The sequence below is a fragment of the Myxocyprinus asiaticus genome, chromosome 48 (assembly GCF_019703515.2).
Source record: "Myxocyprinus asiaticus isolate MX2 ecotype Aquarium Trade chromosome 48, UBuf_Myxa_2, whole genome shotgun sequence".
In the NCBI taxonomy this organism is placed as follows: domain Eukaryota; kingdom Metazoa; phylum Chordata; class Actinopteri; order Cypriniformes; family Catostomidae; genus Myxocyprinus; species Myxocyprinus asiaticus.
Window position 1 is genome coordinate 21,880,646 of NC_059391.1, and position 24,000 is coordinate 21,904,645.

The 24,000-nt window shown below is 36.9% G+C and overlaps 1 protein-coding gene across 9 annotated transcripts in view; it reads right to left on the reverse strand.

The window, feature by feature from the left end:
• The window catches only part of LOC127437827 (A-kinase anchor protein 13-like), a 136,674-nt gene that overhangs the window by 17,397 nt on the left and 95,277 nt on the right, over nucleotides 1-24,000 (reverse strand). For 4 of the 9 annotated variants that reach the window (XM_051693031.1, XM_051693030.1, XM_051693028.1 and 1 more), the window contains 15 exons: nucleotides 21,985-22,081; nucleotides 20,665-20,787; nucleotides 18,513-18,555; nucleotides 18,107-18,221; nucleotides 12,333-12,495; nucleotides 7,669-7,736; nucleotides 6,682-6,745; nucleotides 6,447-6,597; nucleotides 6,101-6,210; nucleotides 5,577-5,723; nucleotides 4,167-4,420; nucleotides 3,931-4,056; nucleotides 973-1,090; nucleotides 376-627; nucleotides 1-47 (listed from right to left, as the gene is read on the reverse strand). The exon at nucleotides 1-47 is cut by the window's left edge and continues 30 nt beyond it. In XM_051693031.1, the coding sequence (XP_051548991.1) occupies nucleotides 1-47; nucleotides 376-627; nucleotides 973-1,090; nucleotides 3,931-4,056; nucleotides 4,167-4,420; nucleotides 5,577-5,723; nucleotides 6,101-6,210; nucleotides 6,447-6,597; nucleotides 6,682-6,745; nucleotides 7,669-7,736; nucleotides 12,333-12,495; nucleotides 18,107-18,221; nucleotides 18,513-18,555; nucleotides 20,665-20,787; nucleotides 21,985-22,081 (1,878 nt within the window). The remainder of the gene's footprint in view (nucleotides 48-375; nucleotides 628-972; nucleotides 1,091-3,930; nucleotides 4,057-4,166; nucleotides 4,421-5,576; nucleotides 5,724-6,100; nucleotides 6,211-6,446; nucleotides 6,598-6,681; nucleotides 6,746-7,668; nucleotides 7,737-12,332; nucleotides 12,496-18,106; nucleotides 18,222-18,512; nucleotides 18,556-20,664; nucleotides 20,788-21,984; nucleotides 22,082-24,000) is intronic. The other 5 variants (XM_051693034.1, XM_051693032.1, XM_051693026.1 and 2 more) reach the window with 4 other exon arrangements.

Consider the following 24,000-nt stretch of genomic DNA (forward strand, 5'->3'; position numbering starts at 1 on the left):
CTCCTGCAGGAAAACAATCACATCCCTCAGAAGAAGAGCCTGGACATCTGGAGAAAAACACATTAGACAGAGTTAGAAAAAGACATCCTGTGTGTGTTGCTGTGCTGTGTTCTGTCAGCGGTTATTTGTCGATGCCAAAGTGTCACAAGGTCATGTTTATCCGTATACTGTATTTTGAAAAAAAGTTCAAATGTGAGTGGTGCTTGTCTTTAAAAAAAAAACTCGCAACCACAATGTTATGTTGTTGTAGGTGGTTGTCAAGGAGCTATGAAGTTACTACAGAGTTCTAAATGGTTCTGAGTAGTTCAGAATGTGTTTCTACTGTATGTGTTGCTTATTATTCGTTTAAAAATGAAAAGTAGCAGTGGTTCTCACCCTTGAGTCTCCCAGCAGAATTCTTAAGCTGCAGAGACCCATCGTGAATTAGCTTCTGCCCTCGTAAAAGATCTTCTCTGGCAAACATCTGTCCGCTCTTCATCCTCATGATGGACTTGCTGTCCGTCCGGCTGTACACTTCCTTTAACCTCTTCTTCTTCTCATGCTCGTTCACTTTATTGTCCACAGCGGCAATCACTTCCTTGACCAGCTTCAATCCTTGGGTCACATCTGCGTGGTCCTCCTCGTTCTCTGTCATGGAGAAAGCAATGGAAACACTTGAGAAAATAACCCGGAGCTTGGAGGAAAATATGTAAAGCATCGGAATTTATTTATGTTAGGATATACATTTGCAATTCCAATTGAATAACGCTAGGAATATAGATGAATGAGTCTGGTTGAGTTTAAAAATTTATTTCTATATGTACCATCTCACTACGCACCCATGATTAGGGTGTTTTGGGTGATTTTTTAGCATGTTGCTAGGAGGTTTCTAGGGTGTTCTGGGAGGTTGCTAATTGGCTGCTTTCAGGCCAATGTTAAATGTAGTAAGGGTCTTAAAAGTGACTAGTACACAGGTACCCTGACTGGTCTCACCTTTTGTGTGTTGCAGTATTCTCTGTAGTAACACGGGGTACTTGGTGATTCGTTGTGTGACTAACAATATACACTCGGGAATGCTTAGCCTTCGGACAACAGGGCTGCTCATCTTTTTCTGGAAAACAGAAACAGATGTTAAGCATGGGACCATTTCCATTTAATAGTCTGTTCTTGAGCTGGAAACAAAACGGAGGAACTTTTAACCAACAGTGTGTAAAATAAAACAAAAAAACACTTTAGGCTAATTTCACAAACATTTATGACTATTATAAGGCACATATACATAATATATATATATATATATATATATATATATATATATATATACACACACACACACACACACAGGGTTGGGAGGGTTACTTTTGAAATGTATTCCACTACATATTACATGCTGTAAAATGTAATTTGTAACGCATTCTAAATACTTTGGATTACTTCATATTTTCACTTGTTGTGACTATAAAAACTCTGCCAGTACAGTAAGTTCTATTCTATTTGCAAAAGAAATATTTGTGAGTCTAAAATGTATATTTCCTATTGACACACTAAAGCTGAAAATATAAATAACCATCTTATGTTTTTGTGAAGCATCTTATGTGCCTAAGACTTCTGCACAGTACCGTGTGTGTGTGTGTGTGTGTGTGTATATATATATATGTATATATATATATATATATATATATATATATATATATATATATATACGCACACACACACACATACACACATACATACATACATACACACACACACACACACACACACACACACACACACACACACACACACACACACACACACACACACACACAGCTCTGGAAAAATGAAGAGAAAGAAATTATGAAATTAAGAGACCACTGCAAAATTTAAATCTCTGGATTTACTATTTATAGGTATGTGTTTGAGTAAAATGAAAATGACAAGAAATTTAAAATATTGTCATTTAGAGCATTTATTTGCAGAAAATAACAACTGGTCAACATAACAAAAAAGATGACATGTTTTCAGACCTTGAATAATGCAAAGAAAACAAGTTAATATTCATTTTTAAACAACACAATACTAATGTTTTAACTTAGGAAGAGTTCAGAAATCAATATTTGGTATAATAACCCTGATTTTCATGCTTCTTAGCATGCTCTCCACCAGTCTTTCACATTGCATTTGGGTGAATTTATGCCAGTCCTGGCACAAAATTCAAGCAGCTCGGCTTTGTTTGATGGCTTGTGGCCATCGATTTCCTCTTGATTCCAAAGTTTTTCCAATGGGGTTCAGGTCTGGATATTGGGCTGGCCATGACAGGGTCTTGATCTGATGCTCCTACATCTACACCTTGATTGACCTGGCTGTGTGGCATGGAGCATTGTCCTGCTGGAAAAACCAATCCTCAGAGTTGGGGAACATTGTCGGAGCAGAAGGAAGCAAGTTTTCTTCCAGGATAACTTTGTATGTGGCTTGATTCATGTGTCCTTCACAAAGACGAATCTGCCCGATTCCAGCCTGGCTGAAGCACCCCCAGGCAAATCACCGATCCTCCACCAAATTTCATTGTGGGTTCGAGACACTGTGGTTTGTAGGCCTAACCATTAGACGACCAGGTGTTGGGCAAAGCTGAAAATTGGACTCAGAGAAGATGATCTTACTCCAGTCCTCTACGGTACAATCCTTATGGTCTTTTGGAAACCTCAGCCTAGCTCTTCTTTGCTTCTCATTGATGGCTTTTTTCTAGCTTTGCACAACTTCAGCCCAGCCTCTAAGAGCCTGTTTTGAACCATCCTCGCCGTGCACTTCACCCCAGCTGCTGTTTGCCATTCTTTTTGTAGGTCACTTGATGTCATCCTATGTTTGTTGAGTGACACTCGAATGAGTTGCCGGTCATCCTGGTCAGTGGAGAGTCATATTCACCCTCTGCCGGTCTGTAGCTTTGTTGTCCCCAATGTCTGCTGTTTGATCTTGAACCGCCATCTTTGAAATTTTAAGGATGGAAGCAACCTGACGCTCACTGTATCCCTCTGCCAGTAAAGCAAGAATTGAACCCTTCTTTTTCTCACTGAAAACTTTTCTTTTGGCATGGTCAATAATTATTTTTTGATTCCAATTATTTTTGAGGTACTACTAGCACTGTTTTTGCCATCCAGCTGGTCCTATTGCAAGAGGATAGTGATGACCACAGCAGAGGCTTTTATACTTTTCCTCGTTAAATAAGATTTGGTTCAGGCAATCACCTAATCAGTACCTCATTAAGTAGAATGAGGTGTGCTTGTGTTGGAATTCAACAGACACTGGAATGGAATGGTTGCCATACATGTTGAGGTGCTGATTTAAGAAAAATTTGGAGTAGTCTCTTAATTTTTTCCAGAACTGTATATATATAATTTAAATAAAACCAAGAAGAGAGACAAAAATGAACAGCTCGAGAACTCAAAATTATTTACAGGGTTCTCACACCTTTAGACAAATAATAATTTTTTTTGTATATACTTTTTGGTTTATTTTAACATTTTTATTATTATTGTTTTAATTCTTATTCTTTTTATTGTGTGATAATGTTTTACTGTTTATTATACCTGCACGTTAAGTTTTGCTATTGTAACAAACACATGTAACCTGTGGGGATTAATAAAGTATTTTCTATTTTATCTTTACTTTTTTAATGTATTTACTTTTATTATTTATTTATTTATTTTATTTCCATTACTTTCACTCATTCATGATTTCTAGATAAAGATTTCTGAAAATCATTTTGTACAAATTTCACTCACAAAGACCAATTTCTAGCTGTTGAAATATTTTAGAGCTGAGCATAAATAGAAAACATTTTCACAATAGAATTTCCTTTTTTTTTTTTTTTTTTTTTTTAAGGATTTCCAGGCATAGAAATTACAATGTAAAAATTCCCTGATAATTCCAGGTTTTCCATGACCTTGGAAATCCTAAACTGAAGACGGCTACCTTGATGAAAGCTTGAAAACGCTTGTCTTTGGTGTGAAGCTCCTTGTAAAAGTTCACGCTTTCATTGTGTCTACTGCAGAACTTCCCATAGACCTTCTTCATTCTCTCAGCATTGGAACCTGAGAACTAGGGTAAAAGATGCAGGGGAACATTACTAACAATAAATTCTCTAGACGTAACAAATCTCAGTATCTTTACAAATCCATGTTCTACCACAGGTTTGTCCCTGAACTTACCTGAGAGACCAGCACATCACCAATCTTTCTGATCACGAAGCCTCCCTCTTCGTGACTCTCCGACCCTGCTTCTTTCTTCCTCTCGACCAAGTGTGTGAAGAACTGTGTGTGCAAATCCAGAAGATCCTCCAGCATGGGGAAAATCTTCTCTACTGTGTGGACCTCCAGCTGAACTTCCCTCTGAAGGCCTTTACTGTAAACATCAGCCATGATCTTCAGGGTTCTCACATGGTGCATTTCTGTCTGGATGAGCTCTGAAAAGAGAAAAAAAAAAAAATTATACTAGACCTTTCTCTGCATCTCAGAAAGAGCTATTATGGTCTCGAAGCCTTATTTTCCCATTTATACTTTCACTTCAAGTGACCTTTTGAAAATTCAAGCTGAAGTGAGTCATTTCTGCACAACTAGCATCACCAAATGGAATGGCAAAAGCACTGATTGTTGTCAAACAGCTTTCCTGAACACCCCCCATATATCTGATATGGTCGAAAAACATAGTCTCGACCCAAATTAATGCTATTGGTTGAGCCAATGTATGTTTTGAAGGTGTCACAGAGCCACAGAATTTACATTTCTCTGGGAAATCAACCTACAAATGACTAATGAAATTTATGACTGGAGAAAGTATCCTAACATTAATAAAATTACACACTTTAGCTCTGAATCATACACCGATCAGCCATAACATTAAAACCACCTGCCTAATATTGTGTAGCTCCCCCTCATGCTGTCAAAACAGAACCAATCTGCATCTCAGAATGCTATTCTTTTCACCACAATTGTACAGAGCGGTTATGGAGTTACTGTAGACTTTGTCAGTTCAAACCAGTCTGGCCATTCTCTGTTGTCCTCTCTCATCAACAAGGCATTTCCGTCCACAGAACTGCCACTCACTGGATGTTTTTTGTTTTTGGCACCATTCGGAGTAAATTTTAGAGACTTTTGTGTGTGAAAATCCGAGGAGATCAGCAGTTACAGAAATATTCAAACCAGCCGGCAGGTGGTTTTAATTTTGTGGCTGATCGGTGTATGTAACTTTAGTCACTTATGGGGAAAAAAGGCGACATAAATCATAGATCCACTTGCAAGGAGGATGCTTGGTTGGGAGGCTTTTTCTCTTTATCTCACTTTTTCAGAGTGATTGCACTCTAAAAAAAGAATATATATATATATATATATATATATATATATATATATATATATATATATATATATATATATATATATACACTTTTTTTTTTTTCAATCACAGAGAAAAAAGATGCAACATATCTCCAAAAAGATTTAAAAATTAAAATTCCCCACACAATCACATGACATCACCAGTTTATCAATGACCTCATTCAAATCTCACAAAACTTCAAAGTGAAAGCAGAACTGCCTCTTGGGAGAGTTGACTAAAATCCTTACCAAATATGACATCTTGCCTCTTGATAACATCCTTCTTAAGCTGTTTCAGATATTTCTTGTCTACGGTGAAGCTCCAAGAATCTGCCTCCAGCTCTTTGGCATCAGCTTCAAATTCACCCATAAACTGACTGTCCATCATCTCTGTACCTGCCATACATAAATCAATTAATCAATCACAGTAATGCTTTTGGACCATGTACTGTACAAATTTCAGTTAATATGCATGACTATCAATCAGAGATGGGCTATATTAAACATATTACAGTATTTCAGGTACAAATATTCCTAGATAAATTGGAAATTTTGGAGACTGCCATGCTATCATTTTTTTATTTCCAATACCCATCTACAAAACTAACTGCGGTTGGTCGCTTTACATGTCAGTCAGATGGTTTCTTCCTGTTTAAGTGGGAGGTTCTTGGTCAGACTGAACCAGACTTTACACCATTTGTCAAAAATCTGGCAATGCAAGAATAGCATTTCTTGTGTAGGTAATGTCTGAAATATGAGATTAAGTGTCTTACCCTCATCAGTAAGAGACTCTGTGGACTCGCTGACTTTACTGGTCTTGTGAAGAGAGTCAGTGGACTGGGACAGAAACTTCAGACTCTTTAAAGGAGGGTCTTCCATTTGCCTGAATAACAAAGTGTAAACAATAAGCAGAAGACATTATATTACATACTGCATATTCTAACACTGAATTGAAAAAACTGGAGTAAATAATCCAAAATCATGAAGAACAAATTGGACAAAACAGAAGCACATAAAATGTGTGATTTTTAGAGTTAAATGTCTTAGTAAAACCACTAAAACGTATTATTTAATAATATAAGTTCTGTTTGTATCTTATCAGTGGGCATCGACACGCACCCTACTATGTTATTAATGGACATGCTCTTTGACAGCGGGTTGCTGTTGAAAGACATGATGCCACTGGGACTTTTCCGTGGAGGGGCGAGAGGAGCAGGCTGGTCATCAGGAATAGAGATGGTGGACCACGGACGTTCCCGTGCCGGGAGCGCTAGAAAAGCAAAAAGGAATATCAAATGGTCGTGTTTTTCAAAGATACAGATTGATTGTGAGAAATTACAGGAGAGGAATTTACTTTTACTTCTCAGGGTGACGGCAGGCACTAAGGCTGAATCTGTAACAGTTTGCTGCTGTTTTTGCTGCAGAAATAAAAAAACAAATTAAGTTAGGGAAAATGTAGTTAGCTTGTTATCACAAAACAAACCCTGACAGGGCTCGTATCATCCTGAAGGAATTTATTTTGTAATAATGACCGTCAAAGAGTACGTTATCCCATTTATTACATGGATAATTTTTTGATTATGTGAGAAGAGTGCTACACTTGTACAGTGTTGGAGACTGGTTGCCAAGGACAACGGCTGCCAGTTTAGGGTTATTATACAACGCTATCTGACTGCAGAGTGCTGCGTTTGACCAAACAAGTATTCCAGAGAGCAGTGTCATAAATCTGTTTATTACACACCTCTCTGGAATACTCAATTCCGATCGGTCAATGGCGCCACCTAGCAGTCAGATATTTCAGAGTAACAACCACTCATCCGGGGATTAAGACGTTTTAGACCTCTCATCCAGGTATTGTGAGTCATATTTCCTGCTTCTAGATTACTGTGCGGTCTCTACAAGTAAGCTAATAAAAAAAAAATACATTCAAATCATTGTTTTATATGCATGTATTTATTTATCTGACAAGTAGTCTTTTAATGAGCTGGATAATGAGCAGGCTGATGGTAATTTGCACTGAATAAACACCAACAGACACAAACCGGAGGTGGATTTCAGCTTATTTATTTCTTCTCACATACTTACTGAACATAATTTCAATGTAGAATTTCAACGCTGACTGTACATTATCCCTTATATAGAATACTAAAAGAATTCTTAAATAATTTTAATACAATCTTTAATCTTTAAAGAAAATTCAAATAAATTACAAATAATTAAGTTATTCATGTTACAGTTTGTTTAAAAATGTTTTTTTTTATTTTTTTTAACAGCAATAAAAGAAAGCATATTACAAGTTGAAACACATGCAAAATCCCTGAACAAGACACAAGTGATTTACCTTCATTTTTACTTTGGCACACACAGGAAGACTCTCTCTGCAACCTTTGTGCACTTGTGCATTGCAGTCTGAAAAAAAAAAAAGCATACAGACAGCACATCATTTTAATGCAATATTACGCTTGTTCACATAAAAATGTAGAATGACCTAAAAGCAGTGACAATAGTAATACAGAGAATCAATATCTAGATGAAGAGTGGCACTATAAGAGCCACCGCTAAGATTATGCCATTTCCTGCTGAAGAATGTGAGATTAGTCTTTTCCTGTGTGACTCCACCTCGGCTCAAACCAAACAGCTGATGCTTACCGTCAGTTCAGCAACAAAACATTGCATGTGTCATGACCAGTCCCAATCTTTAAAGACATGCTGTGATTGGTTATCCTAAACTAACCCCAACACTAAAAGAAAACTTGTCACACTTCTAGAATTATATATACATAAAAAGTAGTTTCCTTTTTATTTTATCAATTTTTTTATTGAGGACATCTCTGAATGTTCCCAAACCATTGCCCATATGTACTATATACACACACACCTTGACTTACAACAAAAGTGAGCCATCATGTTTTCACACAACCAGCATCTTATGCCCTGGGCCGTGATGGTAACATGAGTGTGACTGCTAGATCTACAGCAACCTACATGTTGTGAGACAGCGAGATAAGTATCTTTTCAACACAGACACACAAGTCCCCCCCACAAAAAAGGTGACTCAAGTATCAGTCACATTTGGGAATCGAGAGGAAATGGTAATGTGTCTGCCAGCACATCCTCTGAGGTCAATAAACAGAGCGACAGTGAAAGAGAGAGAGAGAGAGCGAGAGCAAGAGCGGGTTGTGGCGGTAGAGGCGCTCTAACAGGATGTTCCAGCACTATGGTTGGTCTCAGTGCAGCTCAGTTCTTCAACAGCTGTGTGCGGGTGGAGCAACAGAGTGATGCATCAGTGTGTAAATCCTGACTAGCCATGATTCTTACCCCTTCATTTTTTTTTTTTTATTTCTTTGAAATTGCACTCAAACATTAGCTGAATACTCCACACATACAGTCCGTTTACTTTAAAAAAAATAAAACACACAAATCTGTCTCTCTAAAAACCTTCTCTCACTCAAAAAACAAGCTGTAACCTGAGGGTTCTTGGCAGAGATACCACAACAACATCATGGTGGCCTTTGGTGACTGCCTAATAAAACTGTGCATCCATTTCTAGAGACATTTTGCAGGTAATCCATGGAATAAACTTTTTTAACTCGCTTCCTGTGTGAAGCTCTTGCAATGCAACCTTCTGAAATAAGCACTTTGACAGCAGTAAATTTAACTCTGAAGTGCATGGCTGACCTGCAAATGAGAGTGAAGGAGGAAGTTCCAAAAAAAGACACCAGCCCATGGCAAAAACAAAAGAAGAGTGTATAGAACAGAGTTTATACAGTAGAGAATAGAGTGTAGAAAAGCAATGTATAGAGCATTTTTTCTTTTCTTTTTTAATAAATAGAGCACTGTTTTTCCTGTTACTGATGTTACTGCGTAAATTGATAATTTGGCAATATTGTATGTAAAATGTATGCCAGTGAAATACTTTAAATTAGTAGCGTAGAGAGTAGAGTGTAGAATAGAGTACAGAATAGTAGATTATAGCGTGCATAGAGTTGAGAGTAGCATGCATAGATAAGAGAATAAAATTGAGTACAGAATAGTAGATTATAGAGTTGAAAGTAGACTGTATATATTAGAGAACAGAATTCAGTACATAATAGTTCATTATAGAGTTGAGAGCAGAGTGTATAGATTAGAGAATACTGTATAATAGAGTACAGAGTAGTTCAATATAGAGTTGAGAGTAAAGTTAATAGATTAGAGAACAGAACACAGAATAGTAGATTATACAGTTGAGAGTAGTGCATAAACAAGAAAATAAAGAAAAGATCACAGAATAGTTCATTATAGAGTTGAAAGTAGAATGTATAGATTAGAGAACAGAGTACAGAATATTTCATTATAGAGTTGAGTAAAATGTATACATTATAGAATAGCGTACAGAATAGTAGAATACAGAGTTGAGAGTAGTGTATAGTTGAGAATAGAAAAGAGTACAGAAGTTCATTAGAGTTGAAATTAGACTATAGATTAGAGAATATAATTCAGTACAGAATAATTCATTATAGAGTTGAGTAGTGTTTACATTAGAGAATTTAATAGAGTACAGAATAGTTCATTATAGAGTTGAGAGTAAAGTGTATAGATAAGAGAATAGAAAAGAGTACAGAAGTTCATTAGAGTTGAAATTAGACTATAGATTAGAGAATATAATTCAGTACAGAATAATTCATTATAGAGTTGAGTAGTGTTTACATTAGAGAATTTAATAGAGTACAGAATAGTTAATTAGAGTTGAGAGTAAAGTGTATAGATAAGAGAATAGAAGAGTACAACATAGTTCATTATAGAGTTGAAAGTGTATAGATTAGAGAATAGAAAACATAATAGTTCATTATAGAGTTGAAAGTGTATAGATTAGAGAATAGAAAACATAATAGTTCATTATAGAGTTGAGTGTAAAGTGTACAGATTAGAGAATAGAAAAGAGTACAGAATAGTTCATTATAGAGTTCAAAGTGTATAGATTAGAGAATAGAATAGAGTACAGAATATTTCATTATAGAGTTGAGAGTATTGTATAGATTAGAGAATAGAAAAGAGTACGGAATAGTTCATTACAGAGTTGAAAGTAGACTGAATAGATTATAGAATAGAACAGAGTACAGAATAGTTCATTATAGAGTTGAGAGTAAAGTGTATAGATAAGAGAATAGAAAAGAGTACAGAAGTTCATTAGAGTTGAAATTAGACTATAGATTAGAGAATATAATTCAGTACAGAATAATTCATTAAAGTTGAGTAGTGTTTACATTAGAGAATTTAATAGAGTACAGAATAGTTCATTATAGAGTTGAGAGTAAAGTGTATAGATAAGAGAATAGAAAAGAGTACAGAAGTTCATTAGAGTTGAAATTAGACTATAGATTAGAGAATATAATTCAGTACAGAATAATTCATTAAAGTTGAGTAGTGTTTACATTAGAGAATTTAATAGAGTACAGAATAGTTCATTATAGAGTTGAGAGTATAGTGTATAGATAAGAGAATAGAAGACTACAACATAGTTCATTATAGAGTTGAAAGTGTATAGATTAGAGAATAGAAAACATAATAGTTCATTATAGAGTTGAGTGTAAAGTGTACAGATAAGAGAATAGAAAATAGTACAGAATAGTTCATTATAGAGTTCAAAGTAAAGTGTATAGATTAGAGAATAGAATAGAGTACAGAATATTTCATTATAGAGTTGAGAGTATTGTATAGATTAGAGAATAGAAAAGAGTACAGAATAGTTCATTACAGAGTTGAAAGTAGACTGAATAGATTATAGAATAGAACAGAGTACAGAATAGTTCATTATAGAGTTGAAAGTTTATAGATTAGAGAATAGAGTACAGAATAGTTCATTATAGAGTTGAAAGTTTATAGATTAGAGAATAGAATACATAATAGTCCAACACTGAGTTGAAGGTAGGCTGTATGGATTAGAGAATAGAGTACAGAATAGTTCATTATAGAGTTGAGAGTAGAGTGTATACGTAAGAGAATAGAAAATAGTACAGAATAGTTCATTATAGAGTTCAAAGTGTATAGATTAGAGAATAAAAAAAGAGTACAGAATAGTTCATTACAGAGTTAAAAGTAGACTGTATATGTTACAGAATGGAATTCAGTACAGAATAGTTCATTACAGAGTTGAAAGTAGACTGTATAGATTAGAGAATAGAATAGATTACAGCAAAGTTCATTATTCAGTTCAAATTAAAGTGTATAGATTAGAGAATAGAATAGATTACAGAATAGTTCATTAGAGAGTTGAAAGTAGAGAATAGAATAAATTACAGAATAGTTCATTATAGAGTTGAAAGTTTATAGATTAGAGAATAGAATACATAATAGGCCATCATTGAGTTGAAGGTAGGCTGTATGGTTTAGAGAATAGAGTACAGAATAGTTCATTATAGAGTTGAGAGTAGAGTGTATACATAAGAGAATAGAAAATAGTACAGAATAGTTCATTATAGAGTTAAAAGTAGACTGTATATGTTACAGAATAGAATTCAGTACAGAATAGTTCATTAGAGTTGAGAGTAAAGTGTATAGATTGGAGAATATAATAGAGACATAAGAGTAGATTATAGAGTTGAGAGTGGTGTGTATAGATAAAGAGAATAGAAAAGAGTACAGAGTATTTCATTACAGAGTGAAAAGTAGACTATAGATCAGAGAATAGAGTACAGAATAGTTCAGTATAGAGTTGAAAGTATATATTAGAGAATAGAATAGATTACAGAATAGTTAATTATAGAGTTGAGTGTAAAGTGTATAGATTAGAGAGAATGATAAAGTACAGAACAGTAGATTATAGAATGGAGAGTAGATTGTATAAATAAGAGTTGAACAGAGTAGAGTGTGGCAGAGTACAGAGTATACAGTAGAGTGCAGACTAGTATATGGAGTAGAGTACAATGGAGTAAAGAATTGTGTAAATATTGTGCAACTATAGAGTAGAGTGCAAAGAGTAGAGTTAAGCATAGAATAGTAAAGGGGGAGAGAATGAGCTCTTACTGGTGCAGAGGAAAGCATCTTTAGTGTTGATTGGTTTGTTGCATTGGTGGCAGGGGTTTGTAGGTACTGTGGTGACGGCAGTGAAGAGATGCCCATTTGAGGCTCTCCTCTCCTTGTCTTTGGCATCTCGCTCTCGTTCCTTATTCTTCTCTTTCTCCTTCTCCTGAAAAATAACATACAAAAACAGTCAAGCAATCTCTCTCCATCTCTCATGTGGGTGTAGATGTGTTATGTGGCTTCGTACTGTAGCATCAGTGGCTGGCAGACAGCTAGTGTTGTGCATTATTCTTCCAATTACAGCCAAGTCTCAGCCCAGATGCGAGATTAAAAGGGAGCGGGGCACATCCATCATAAAAATCTAACAGTGTCAGCAAACCAGTGCTGCATCCATCAGAGGAAACTCACCAGCCTCAGAGCAAATCAATACCTTCCTTCATATTCCTATCAACAGCCAACAGGGATGAGACTCACTTCCAGCCATATCCCAAACATCTGCTGCATTTATAGAATTACAGAACATCTATCTATCTATCTATCTATCTATCTATCTATCTATCTATCCATCCATCTATCTATCGTTGAAGTCAGAAGTTTACTTACACTTTAGCCAAATACATTTAAACTCAGTTTTTCACAAGTCCTGACATTTAATCATAGAAAACATTGCCCGTCTTAAATCAGCTAGGATCACTACTTTAAGAATGTGAAATGTCAGGATAATAGTAGAGAGAATTATTTATTTCAGCTTTTATATCTTTCACCACATTCCCAGTGGGTAAGAAGTTTACATACACTTTGTTATTATTTGGTAGCATTGCCTTTAAATTGTTTCACTTGTGTCAAATGTTTGGGTAGCCTTCCACAAGCTTCTCACAATAAGTTGCTGGAATTTTGGTCCATTCTTCCAGACAGAACTGGTGTAACTGAGTCAGGTTTGTAGGCCTATTTGCTCACACATGCTTTTATTAGTTCTGCCCACAAATCAGATTGAGGTCAGGGCTTTGTGATGTCCACTCCAATACCTAAACTTTGTTGTCCTTAAGCCATTTTGCCACAACTTTATACGTATGCTTTTGGTCATTGTCCATTTGGAAGACCCATTTGCGACCAAGCTTTAGCTTCCTGGCTGATGTCTTGAGATGTTGATTCAATATATCCACATTAATTTCCTTCCTCATGATGCCATCTATTTTGTGAAGTGTACCAGTCCCTCCTGCTGCAAAGCACCCCCACAACATGATGCTGCCACCTTCATGCTTCATGGTTGGGATGTGATCTTTGGCTTGCAAGCCTCACCCTTTTTCCTCCAAACATAACTATGGTCATTATGGCCATTTTGTTTCATCAGACCAGAGGACATTTCTCCAAAAAGTAAGATCTTTGTCCCCATGTGCACTTACAAACTGCAGACTGGCTTTTTTTTTTTATGGTGGTTTTGGAACAGTGGCTTCTTCCTTGCTGAGCAGCCTTTCAGGTTATGTCGATATTGGACTCGTTTTACTGTGGATATAGATACTTGTCTTCCTGTTTCCTCCAGCATCTTTACAAGATCCTTTACTGTTGTTCTGGGATTCATTTGCACTTTTCGCACCAAAATACGTTCATCTCTAGGAGACAGAATGTGTGGTCCCATGGTGTTTATTCTTGCGTACTATTGTTTATACAGATAAACATGGTACCTTAAGGTGTTTGGAAATTGCTCCCAATGATGAACCAGACTTGTGGAGGTCCACAGTTATTTTTTTCTGAGGTCTTGGCTGATTTCTTTTGATTTCCCCATGATGTCAAGCAAAGAGACACTGAGTTTGAAGGTAGGCTTTAAAATACATCCACAGGTACACCTCCAATTCAGTACACCTCCTATCAGAAACTAATTGGCTAATTGTCAAAAGGCTTAACATCATTTTGTGGAATTTTCCAAACTGCTTAAAGGCACAGTTAACTTTGTGAATGTAAACTTCTGACCTCTGGAATTGTGATATAGTCAATTAAAGTGAAACAATCTGTCTGTAAACAATTGTTGGAAAAATTACATGTGTCATGCACAAAGTTGATGTCCTAAACAACTTGCCAAAACTATAGTTTGCTAATATTAAATCTGTGGATTGGTTAAAAAATTAGTTTTAATGTTTATCTGAGACATTACATGAAGTGTCAAAACCACAGCCTGCTCACTCCATTACAGCAATGCACCCGAAATATGATAACAGTCAACCAAATTACAAAATCCTGTCTGATCTACTCCTTCATCAAAATCAAATTTAAATTAAACTTACTTAAAAAGAATTTAAAAAAATTCAGATTACATTGAAGTATCCAATACCTGCTACACTACTTATATTTTTGCACAAGTGCATTGGACTAGTATGCCAGTCGGCGTGAATTAGTGGCTCAATTTCACATAAAAACTAATTTGGCAACAAACCATTTAGGAAGGAAGTGGGTCAAAGTGCACTTCCCAAAAGGTTTAAATGCACCCAAAAATTATAAAACAATCTCAGAAAACAGGCTACCAGAAATATGTTGCCAAACAACTAAATTAACACAATAAACCTTAAAAATCATAACAAACCAGAACCATAAACACCAAGTAAATAAACCATGTCTCTTTCAATTTACGTGAGGCCAAATCAACAATGGCATTTTCCGATACACAGATTTGGACTTTGGTGACTTCAACTTAAAACAGATTCAGAAACGTACCTCAATAAGCCCCCCAACTTTCTTGATCTTCAGAGACCGACCCTGCGGTAAAAACCTACGACACAGTGTAGACATCCCAGACGCAAATATCGCTGAACGGTCAGGCCTGAAGGTACAGTAAATGTGGCCGTGTCTCTCTCTACAAAAACACACAAGTTCCCATGACAGCAAGTATCCGACCCAGCCAGAGGAAGTGACTTACAGAATTGAGACTGCAGCAGTTTCTGTCTTCTCTTACATTGGGGTTGCGCTTAAAGACACAGCACACTTCCTTTTACCATAAACCTTGTGTTTGTTTGCATTGTGTCATTTAGCTGATTCAAAACTGCACTGACCATGTGAACCCCCAGTTATGATCTATTTCAAGACCACATTGCTGACTTATTAATATAGCACTTTTCTGGACCCGACTAAATAAAATAAAATTAAAAAAACAATACGTTTTAGCAGATTTTCTTAGACCAAAAATTTGAGGACAAATCCAAATGGATGCAAAGGAAGTTGGGGAGACAATAGGGAGAAAAACATATTTATAGCAAAGCTCCCTGGGATTCTTAAATCTGATTGGTAAATTCCGGCATTATGCAATTAAATATTTGTGTATAATGACTGGTAATCTGTATTTTGACCATCTGTCCCGGGCAACCAATTTCAAACACTGTTGCTGTCTCTTGTAGCACTCTACAGTCTCTATATTCTTACATAGTAAAATTATTTAAACTCAATTTTTAAATGCTTTTTTTTTTGTTCTTTTTTTGGTAAGGACCCTTGTAATAAATGTGATCATGTAAAGTCAGCTGGTTTTAAATCTTTCTGGATGATACAAGAAATAAACATCCTGTTAGGGTTAATTTCACAAAAGAAAAAAGACTAGCTATATATTATCCTTTACTTAAAGGAATATCCCGGGTTCAATACAAGTTGAGCTCAATCGACAGCATTTGTGGTATAATGATGATCATTACCACAACAATTATTTTCAGCTCATCCCTCCTTTTCTTTGAAAAAAGCATAAATAGAGGTTACAGTAAGGCACTTACAATGGAAGTGAATGGGGCCAATTTTTTTGAGGGTTTAAAGGCAGAAATGTGAAGCTCTTGCATTAATTCTTCTGTTAAAACTTGTGTATTATTTGAGCTGTAAAGTTGTTTAAATTGTAATTTTTACCGTCGTTTTAGGGTTTGTTGACCACACATCGTAATGGCAAAGAAGTTATATCTGTATACTATAACTTTATACAGAAAAGATAAGCGATTTTATCACACTAAAATCATATTAATATGCATCTTGTTTATGTCTTGCAGCTATAATTTTGAACTTTTGAGTATTTTAATGTTCAAAAATTGGCCCCCATTCACTTCCATTTTAAGTGCCTCACTGTGACCCAGATTTTGCTTTTTTAAAGAAAAGGAGAGGCAAGTCAAAATATATATATATATATATATATATATATATATATATATATATATATATATATATATATATTTTTTTTATTGAGGTAATCAACATTATGCCACAAATGCTGTCGATTGAGCTTAACCTGTATTGAACCCAGAATACTCCTTTAAAACCTAAACAACATATGGTAGCCCACCTGGTCTTATATGGATATCTAAAGTATGTCACAAAGTTTTCTTCGGCAATCATTTCTCTGAAACTGTGAGGTCATGCATTTTAACATGGTTTGTTTTCACAGAATCACAGGAGTTCTGAAACAGTGTTTTGTGTGTGAGAGAGTATATTTTACCAGAGCAGCAGATAGAGACCACAACTTGCCTCTGCATCCTGTTCAACTTCCCTCCTGTGAGCTCATGTACCACAGACCTACAGTGCACAAAGTTGCCTGTGCAACAGCATGCTCTGCAGCGCAAGAGCAAATGTTTCAAAAAACCTCAGAGCGTACGGAGGGTACTAAGAACTTTCACATCATCAGTGACTATGTCATGTTACAGAAACTGCAGGGAGAAAACCGCAAAGTTAAACAGACATGATGTCGAATCATGATGTTGATGTATGAATCATGAAAATGCGAATGTTGCTTTCCCATGCAAATCTAGTCTGCAATGTCTTTGCAATATGGTTGCCAAGGTAAGAGGTTACTTACTGACCCCAAGTATAAATAGCCCACACTTCAAGTCTCCATGCTTTTCTCGTCTCTAGATATGACTCGGGTCCCTCCTTCAATGCAAGTTTATGGGATTTTAATAGTCCGGCAGGTGAAAATCATAAATACGATCACTTAGAGTGCATGTGTCGAACGCGTCCGTCTGGGCTCACAGTCAAAAAAGCAGCTTTGGGGGGGCCTGGGTAGCTCAGTGGTAAAAGATGCTGGCTACCACCCCTGGAGTTCGCTAGTTCGAATCCCAGGGCGTGCTGAGTGACTCCAGCCAGGTCTCCTAAGCAACTAAATTGGCCCGGTTGCTAGAGAGGGTAGAGTCACATGGGGTAACCTCCTCGTGGTCGCTATAATGTGGTTCGTTCTCGGTGGGGCGCGTGGTGAGTTGAGCGCGGATGCCGCGGTGGATGGCGTGAAGCCTCCACACACGCTATATCTCCGTGGCAACGCGCTCAACAAGCCATGTGATAAGATGCGCGGGTTGATGGTCTCAGATGCGGAGGCAACTGGGATTCAACCTCCGCCACCCGGATTGAGGCGAATCACTACACGACCACGAGGACTTAAAAAGTGCACTGGGAACTGGGCATCCCAAATTGGGTGAAAAAGGGGAAAAATAAGAGCACACTTTGAAAGGCTCAAGTGCTTGAGTGTGTAAGAGCATGAACGGCACACAGAAAAACAAAGTATGCCCCAGCTTTAAACACACAAATACACCTAGGAAATGGCCATTCCAAATTTTTAAACTCATGTAACATTAACTGTAACAGCTATGGTATGATGGAAATGTCTATTCATTATACATCTATTTAGCCATGTATTGGCCATCTGTGGTTTTACCTATGGTTGAAATGGTCTTATTAGAAATACCATAGTTAAACTATGGTTCCTAGGCAAGAGTGAAGTCTGTGATAATGTAGCTTGCGACATGCTGTCACTGTTGTCACACACCAACCTTGTTCTTCTTGCTCATTTTGCTCTTGAGGTAACTGAAGGTCCTGCTCACTTTGGTTCCTCCACCTTTGAATTCACTGTCACTTCGCAAGGGACCCGGATCCTCCTCAGATATACTGAATGAGACAAAAAGAGGCGATGAAGAGGGAAATTTTGAAATTGGACATTGTCGGAGCCACAGCCTAGCAGTTCACTTGCTCTAACACATTGACCTGTGGTGCTCATCCAGAAAATGTGGGTTCGAATTCAGCTCGCAACAATTTGCGGTCACATGCACCCATCTTTTACTCAACATTGTCAGGGTCCTCTTTACTATATTACTATCAAAAGTTCCAGAACTGGGATTTAGTGTATTAGCATGTAGCCAGTTAGCATTTCACTTGAGGCATGCTAAGTTGGAGTCATACCTGTATTCTAATGATCCTGATGTACCAGTGAAAGAGCCCAATCCTGAAACGAGAGAAGAACAAATTAAACCAAATAGTACAGTGGATGCATGACTGCCTGTAACTGAACAAAACAAATGAAACCGTAAAAGAACAACAGACATTAAGCACACTGTTGCGCTTAGACAAAAGAAATTACACAATGACTTTCATGATGCAAACAGACTGTGAAGCACTGCCCTGCAGAAAACAATGTGAGGCAATTTTTCAAGCCAAACGCCACAAATTTCACCGAACTTTACAGCATTTAAAAAAGTTTCAAGAAATGCTTAGGCATTGTTCTGCAACATAACATGAAATGTGAAATGATTGATTACGTTTGGGAGGGACTGTAGGACTGCTAAACAAATTAAATTCATAACCTTTGGGATGCAAGAACGTATATGCTTTAAGAACGTAAACTGTGCTTTAAGCTTAAAATGATGTATATATCTTTAATTTACTAAATTAAATATCAAATTTAAATTAAATTACATTTATTTATTTTTTTAGTGTGTGTCAAACTGCTACATTTTGTTTATAGGATTTTATTTTAATTTAACTAATTTTATCATTGAATGTGCCATCAATGTAAAGCTAAAATCTCCAATGACTTTGGAAGCCAAAACAGGCAAAATTCCATACTAAAGTTATGTTATGTATACATATACACATACATATTTACACACACATACATTATATATCCACATACATATATGTGTGTATACATATATGTGTGTGTGTATATATATATATATATATATATATATATATATATATATATATATATACACACACACACACACACACACACACACACACACACACACACACACACACACACACAGAGTACTGTGCAAAAGTTTTAGGCACTTAAGATGTTTCACACACAAAAAAAAAAACATTCTTAAGATGGTTATTTATATCTTCAGCTTTAGTGTGTCAATAGGAAAAATACATTTTAGACTCCCAAACATTACTTTTGCAATTAGAAAAGATTACAATAGAAGAACAGGGCACGCTGCACAGAGCCTCCCGTTGAACATCGCGTCAGTCTGGGATTACACAAAGAGACAGAAGCAATTGAGATAGACAGAAGAACTGTGGTGAATTCTCCAAGAAGCCTGGTACAACCTATCTGCCAACAACCAAGAAAAACTGTGTCCAGGTGTACCTCGGAGAATTGGTGCTGTTTTGAAGGCAAAGGTGGCCACACCAAATATTGATTTAGCTTTTTTATGTTTACTGGACTTTGGATGACATTAATTGATAAATGAAAACTATCTATGGAATTCTTTTTTGAAGACATCCTCACTATGCAACATTTTTCACAAGTTCCTAAAACTTTTGCACAGTACTAATATATATATATATATATATATATATAAAAACACTAATAATGTTTTGGCATCATGTCAGATTTGCCAAAACATTACACACAAGGGTAAAAATGCTGTACAAACATGTCTTGAAAACCTATAAGAAAACCTTGAAAACCTATTAAGCCTAAACAACAACATTAGCTCAACCAATGGTATGGGTTTGGAGTGGGACTCTGTTTTTCTGATGAATGGAAGATAGGTGGAGTGTTTAGGAGACCTATTTGAACACAGTCATTATTACAATTCCATCTGGTGCCGCAAAAATTGCACACTTAAAAAAAAGAACTTGTGTAACTAGAGGCGTTCACATTAAATTCCCTGCACATTAAATTTAAAGCAATCAAATAAGTGACAACAAATGCATCAGCCAGAAAACATGCAAGTCATCATACACAGCGTTCATCTAAGTTATTGCTTTGAGAATTTCACAAGACATTTAATAATTTTGCCACTTTAAATTTTTACCACCTTATTTTAAAATATTAAATTCATTAGACAAATGTATCTGGCTCACAGACACTGAATGCAAAAGTTTAGATTTGTATTCTAAATCAATGACTCTCAGCATAAAATTTATCACAACATGACATGGAACAAAATAATTATGGAATAAGATTGTTTAGAAACAGATCATTCTTGGGACTGGCCTTATCAATAACTTAGTGACACAGGGAAGGTAGGGGACACACTTTAAATTAAGCAGGGGACGGGCAGGGTCCACGCAAGGCATTGTGGGATATTATTTTACTTACTGACTGCCTCCTCCTCATCACTGGATGAAGAGCCAATAGAAAAGAGAGTTTTAGATTTAGCGAGCATGGGCGTGATGCTGAAGGAGAAGGAGATTCGTCGCTTGGGTCGCGGCCGTCCAATCACTGGTGGGTTCCATTATGACATGGGCAAAAAAGATCAAAGCAGGCGTTATAATAAAATCTAGGGTGATTTAGGGTGCTGAAGAGTGTGCAAGTACACTCCCAGTAAATTTTCACTCCCTTAAAGGAACAGTTCACCAAAAAATTTTAATTCTGTCATCATTTATTCAAAACCTGTATGACTTTCCTTCCTATGTGGAGTACCGAGGGCAATGTTTTAATGAATATCGCAGTCCATCTTTTCAATACAATTGTTAATTTTTAAATTTAATTTATTTAACAGTGAAAATTGTGACCATTGCATAGTTAAGAGTGCTATGAGAGAAGTATACATAAAAACTTGCATTGTTTTTAGCATTAAACAATTCACATTCTAGATTGGAAATATGGCATCCGTTGCACACTCATTAGCACTTAGAGAAGCTTGTTCACAACTGCTTGTGTATTCACGCGAGAACATGCATTTTTTAGCACTAAAAAGAGCACAAGTTTTCGCATGTACATCTCTAATAGTGCTCATGGAAGCGCAAATGGACGTAAAGATTATAATTTTAAAATAATTTACATTTCAGGATGTTTCATACCAAAACCTGTCGCATACCTTCAGAAGACTTCTAAAGCTTCAAAGTGAGTCGCTATCAAATGACACGGTATCGAAAAGAGGGAAAACGACATTCATTTAAACATCTCATTTTGTGTTCCACACAACAAATAAAGTCAAACGGGTTGGGAACGACATGAGGGGTAGCAAATTATAACAGAATTTTCATATATGGGTGAACTATTCTTTAAAGTTACACCGAAGTAAGGTGGAAAAGGCACCCATGGGAGCCACAGCCTACAATCCCAGTTGAGACAGGACAACAGAATATTTAGCACAGTCAAAATCCCACGATGGCCAATCAGGAGTTAGATAGTGGGGGTATGGTTGACAGGTTGACAAAAGTGGTCAGTGCTTGTACATAAATGACCAAAGGTTCCACTCCTAATGTTACCATAGTGGCATGGAACAAGGGATTTGGAGGGATAGAGAAAGAAACAGACCGACTGAAAGAGAAGAGAGACTCTGCAACATCTGATTTCAGGGTACTTTTTAAGCTAAGCTTATAAAATCCTTTAAGTGCAACTGGTCACAGATCAGAGCCCAGAGTGAGAGATGGAGACACAGGACATAGATCCAGTGTGGGAGTTTAAACTCACCATCCAGGTCCTTATGACTGATGGCCAACATGGAGACAGACTTGGCGAGAATCGGGTGTGCGGGCTGGACACATCTCCGTCCAGACTGTACACACTTCTGAAAACAGCGAACATGACAATTTAGTGAACGAATCGGGAAGCATATCAAACTCCAAACAGTAATCTAAATGAAACTATATTCATTTATAATTAAAATGTGAAGTTCAAAGAGAAATATGCCAATAATGCACCCATAAAAACCTTGCAAGCTTTAAGACTTGAAGAATCTTGCTTTTTTCACACTGCACACAATTCTGAATTCTTGGAACAAATATGAAATTTAGGTGTGACTGCCCTCATGGCCAAAGTATACTTTGGTTGTCCCCACTGGTGATCGCTCATGCACAGGATTCCCGACACAAATATAGTCATCGGCACAGTCCGCGAGAGGCCCGGTCTTGACAGGCGGACAGTCCTCGTCTGTGTGCATCGTAGGATTTCAAAATCTAATTGTATTTCAAACCATAGAAGATCGAGACTTTTGATGGATTTACAAAAAAATCTAATTTTGATCTGACCTGACAGGCTGTTCAGACTATAAAAACCAAAATGGATTTGAGTCAGATAGGCCTAAAATTCTGATTTGGCCTATCAGTGAGCACATTTACATGTGCAATCTTATGTCACTTATGCTTAATAAGCTGACAAGTCATGATAACACCTCAAATGGTTTTCTTTTATTGGGGAAAGATCATAAATGGTTAAAGCAAAAAGGTTAAGAGAAGGGAACTTGTGTAGAAATATAATAATTGTTAAAACAAAAATATATATAGTTTTGATCCTTATGGCTATTGTTGTTGTTTTGTTGTAGCTGGTTGATAGTTGTAATTTGTCTGAAGTCACCATTATGGGTGATAAGTGTTACCTCTGGTGAAGTTGGAGCCTGTTAAATTTAAGTCATTCTTCTCTACTCAAATGCACTTTACAAAAGTGCAAATTTATGTTCACCAAGAAGTACTGAGGAGAATCCAATGTGCTATATAGCTAAACTAAAGTCCAGTCATAATTTCTCTCATACTGTTTGAGGCTATGTCTACATAAATCCAGATACATTTGAAAACGCCGTTTTCATTTTTGAAACGCTCTCTGTCCACATTGCCATTTTTTTTTCTCCTCCCCTTTTTCTCCCCAAATTGGCATGCCCAATTCCCAATGCGCTCTAAGTCCTTGTTGTGGCGTAGTGACTCGCCTCAATCCGGGTGGAGGAGGACTAATCTCAGTTGCCTCCGCGTCTGAGACCGTCAATCCACGCATCTTATCACGTGGCTTGTTGAGCGCGTTACCGTGGAGACGTAGCGTGTGTGGAGGCTTCACGCCATTCTCCGTGGCATCCACGCACAACTCACCACGCGCCCCACCGAGAGCAAGAACCACATTATAGCGACCACGAGGAGGTTACCCCATGCGACTCTACCCTCCCTAGTAACTGGGCTAATTTGGCTGCTTAGAAGACCTGGCTGGAGTCACTCAGCACAACCTGGATTCGAACTCGCAACTCCAGGGGTGGCAGTCAGCCTCTTTAATCGCTGAGCTATCTAGCCCCCCCACAATGCCATTTTTAAGAGTTTTCCAAAAGTTGCTCGTACTGTCTGATACGCAATTGTCCTCATGTTCCGTCACCGGACACCAATTCCGAGTAAACTTTGCGTCGCCTTTAAAGGAATGTAATGTGAATGTTGTACAAAGTAACATTTATCTTTAACAACACTAACAAATTGAATATCATGCACAACAGCGCCACTACAACACGGGCCGCCATCTTGATTGGTTTGGTTGTACGGATCACGTGACTGCATCACATGACAACAAATATGTCATCATTTTCAGATACATCCGTTTTTGCAGTCCACACTACAACCGTCACAGTGTGGACGGAAGGCCAAAACTTAGAGAAAAGGTGGACGTGGCCTGAGACGTGCTATAACTCAATTTAAATAATTAAATAAAAACATTGATACTTTAATCACAGATGTGTTA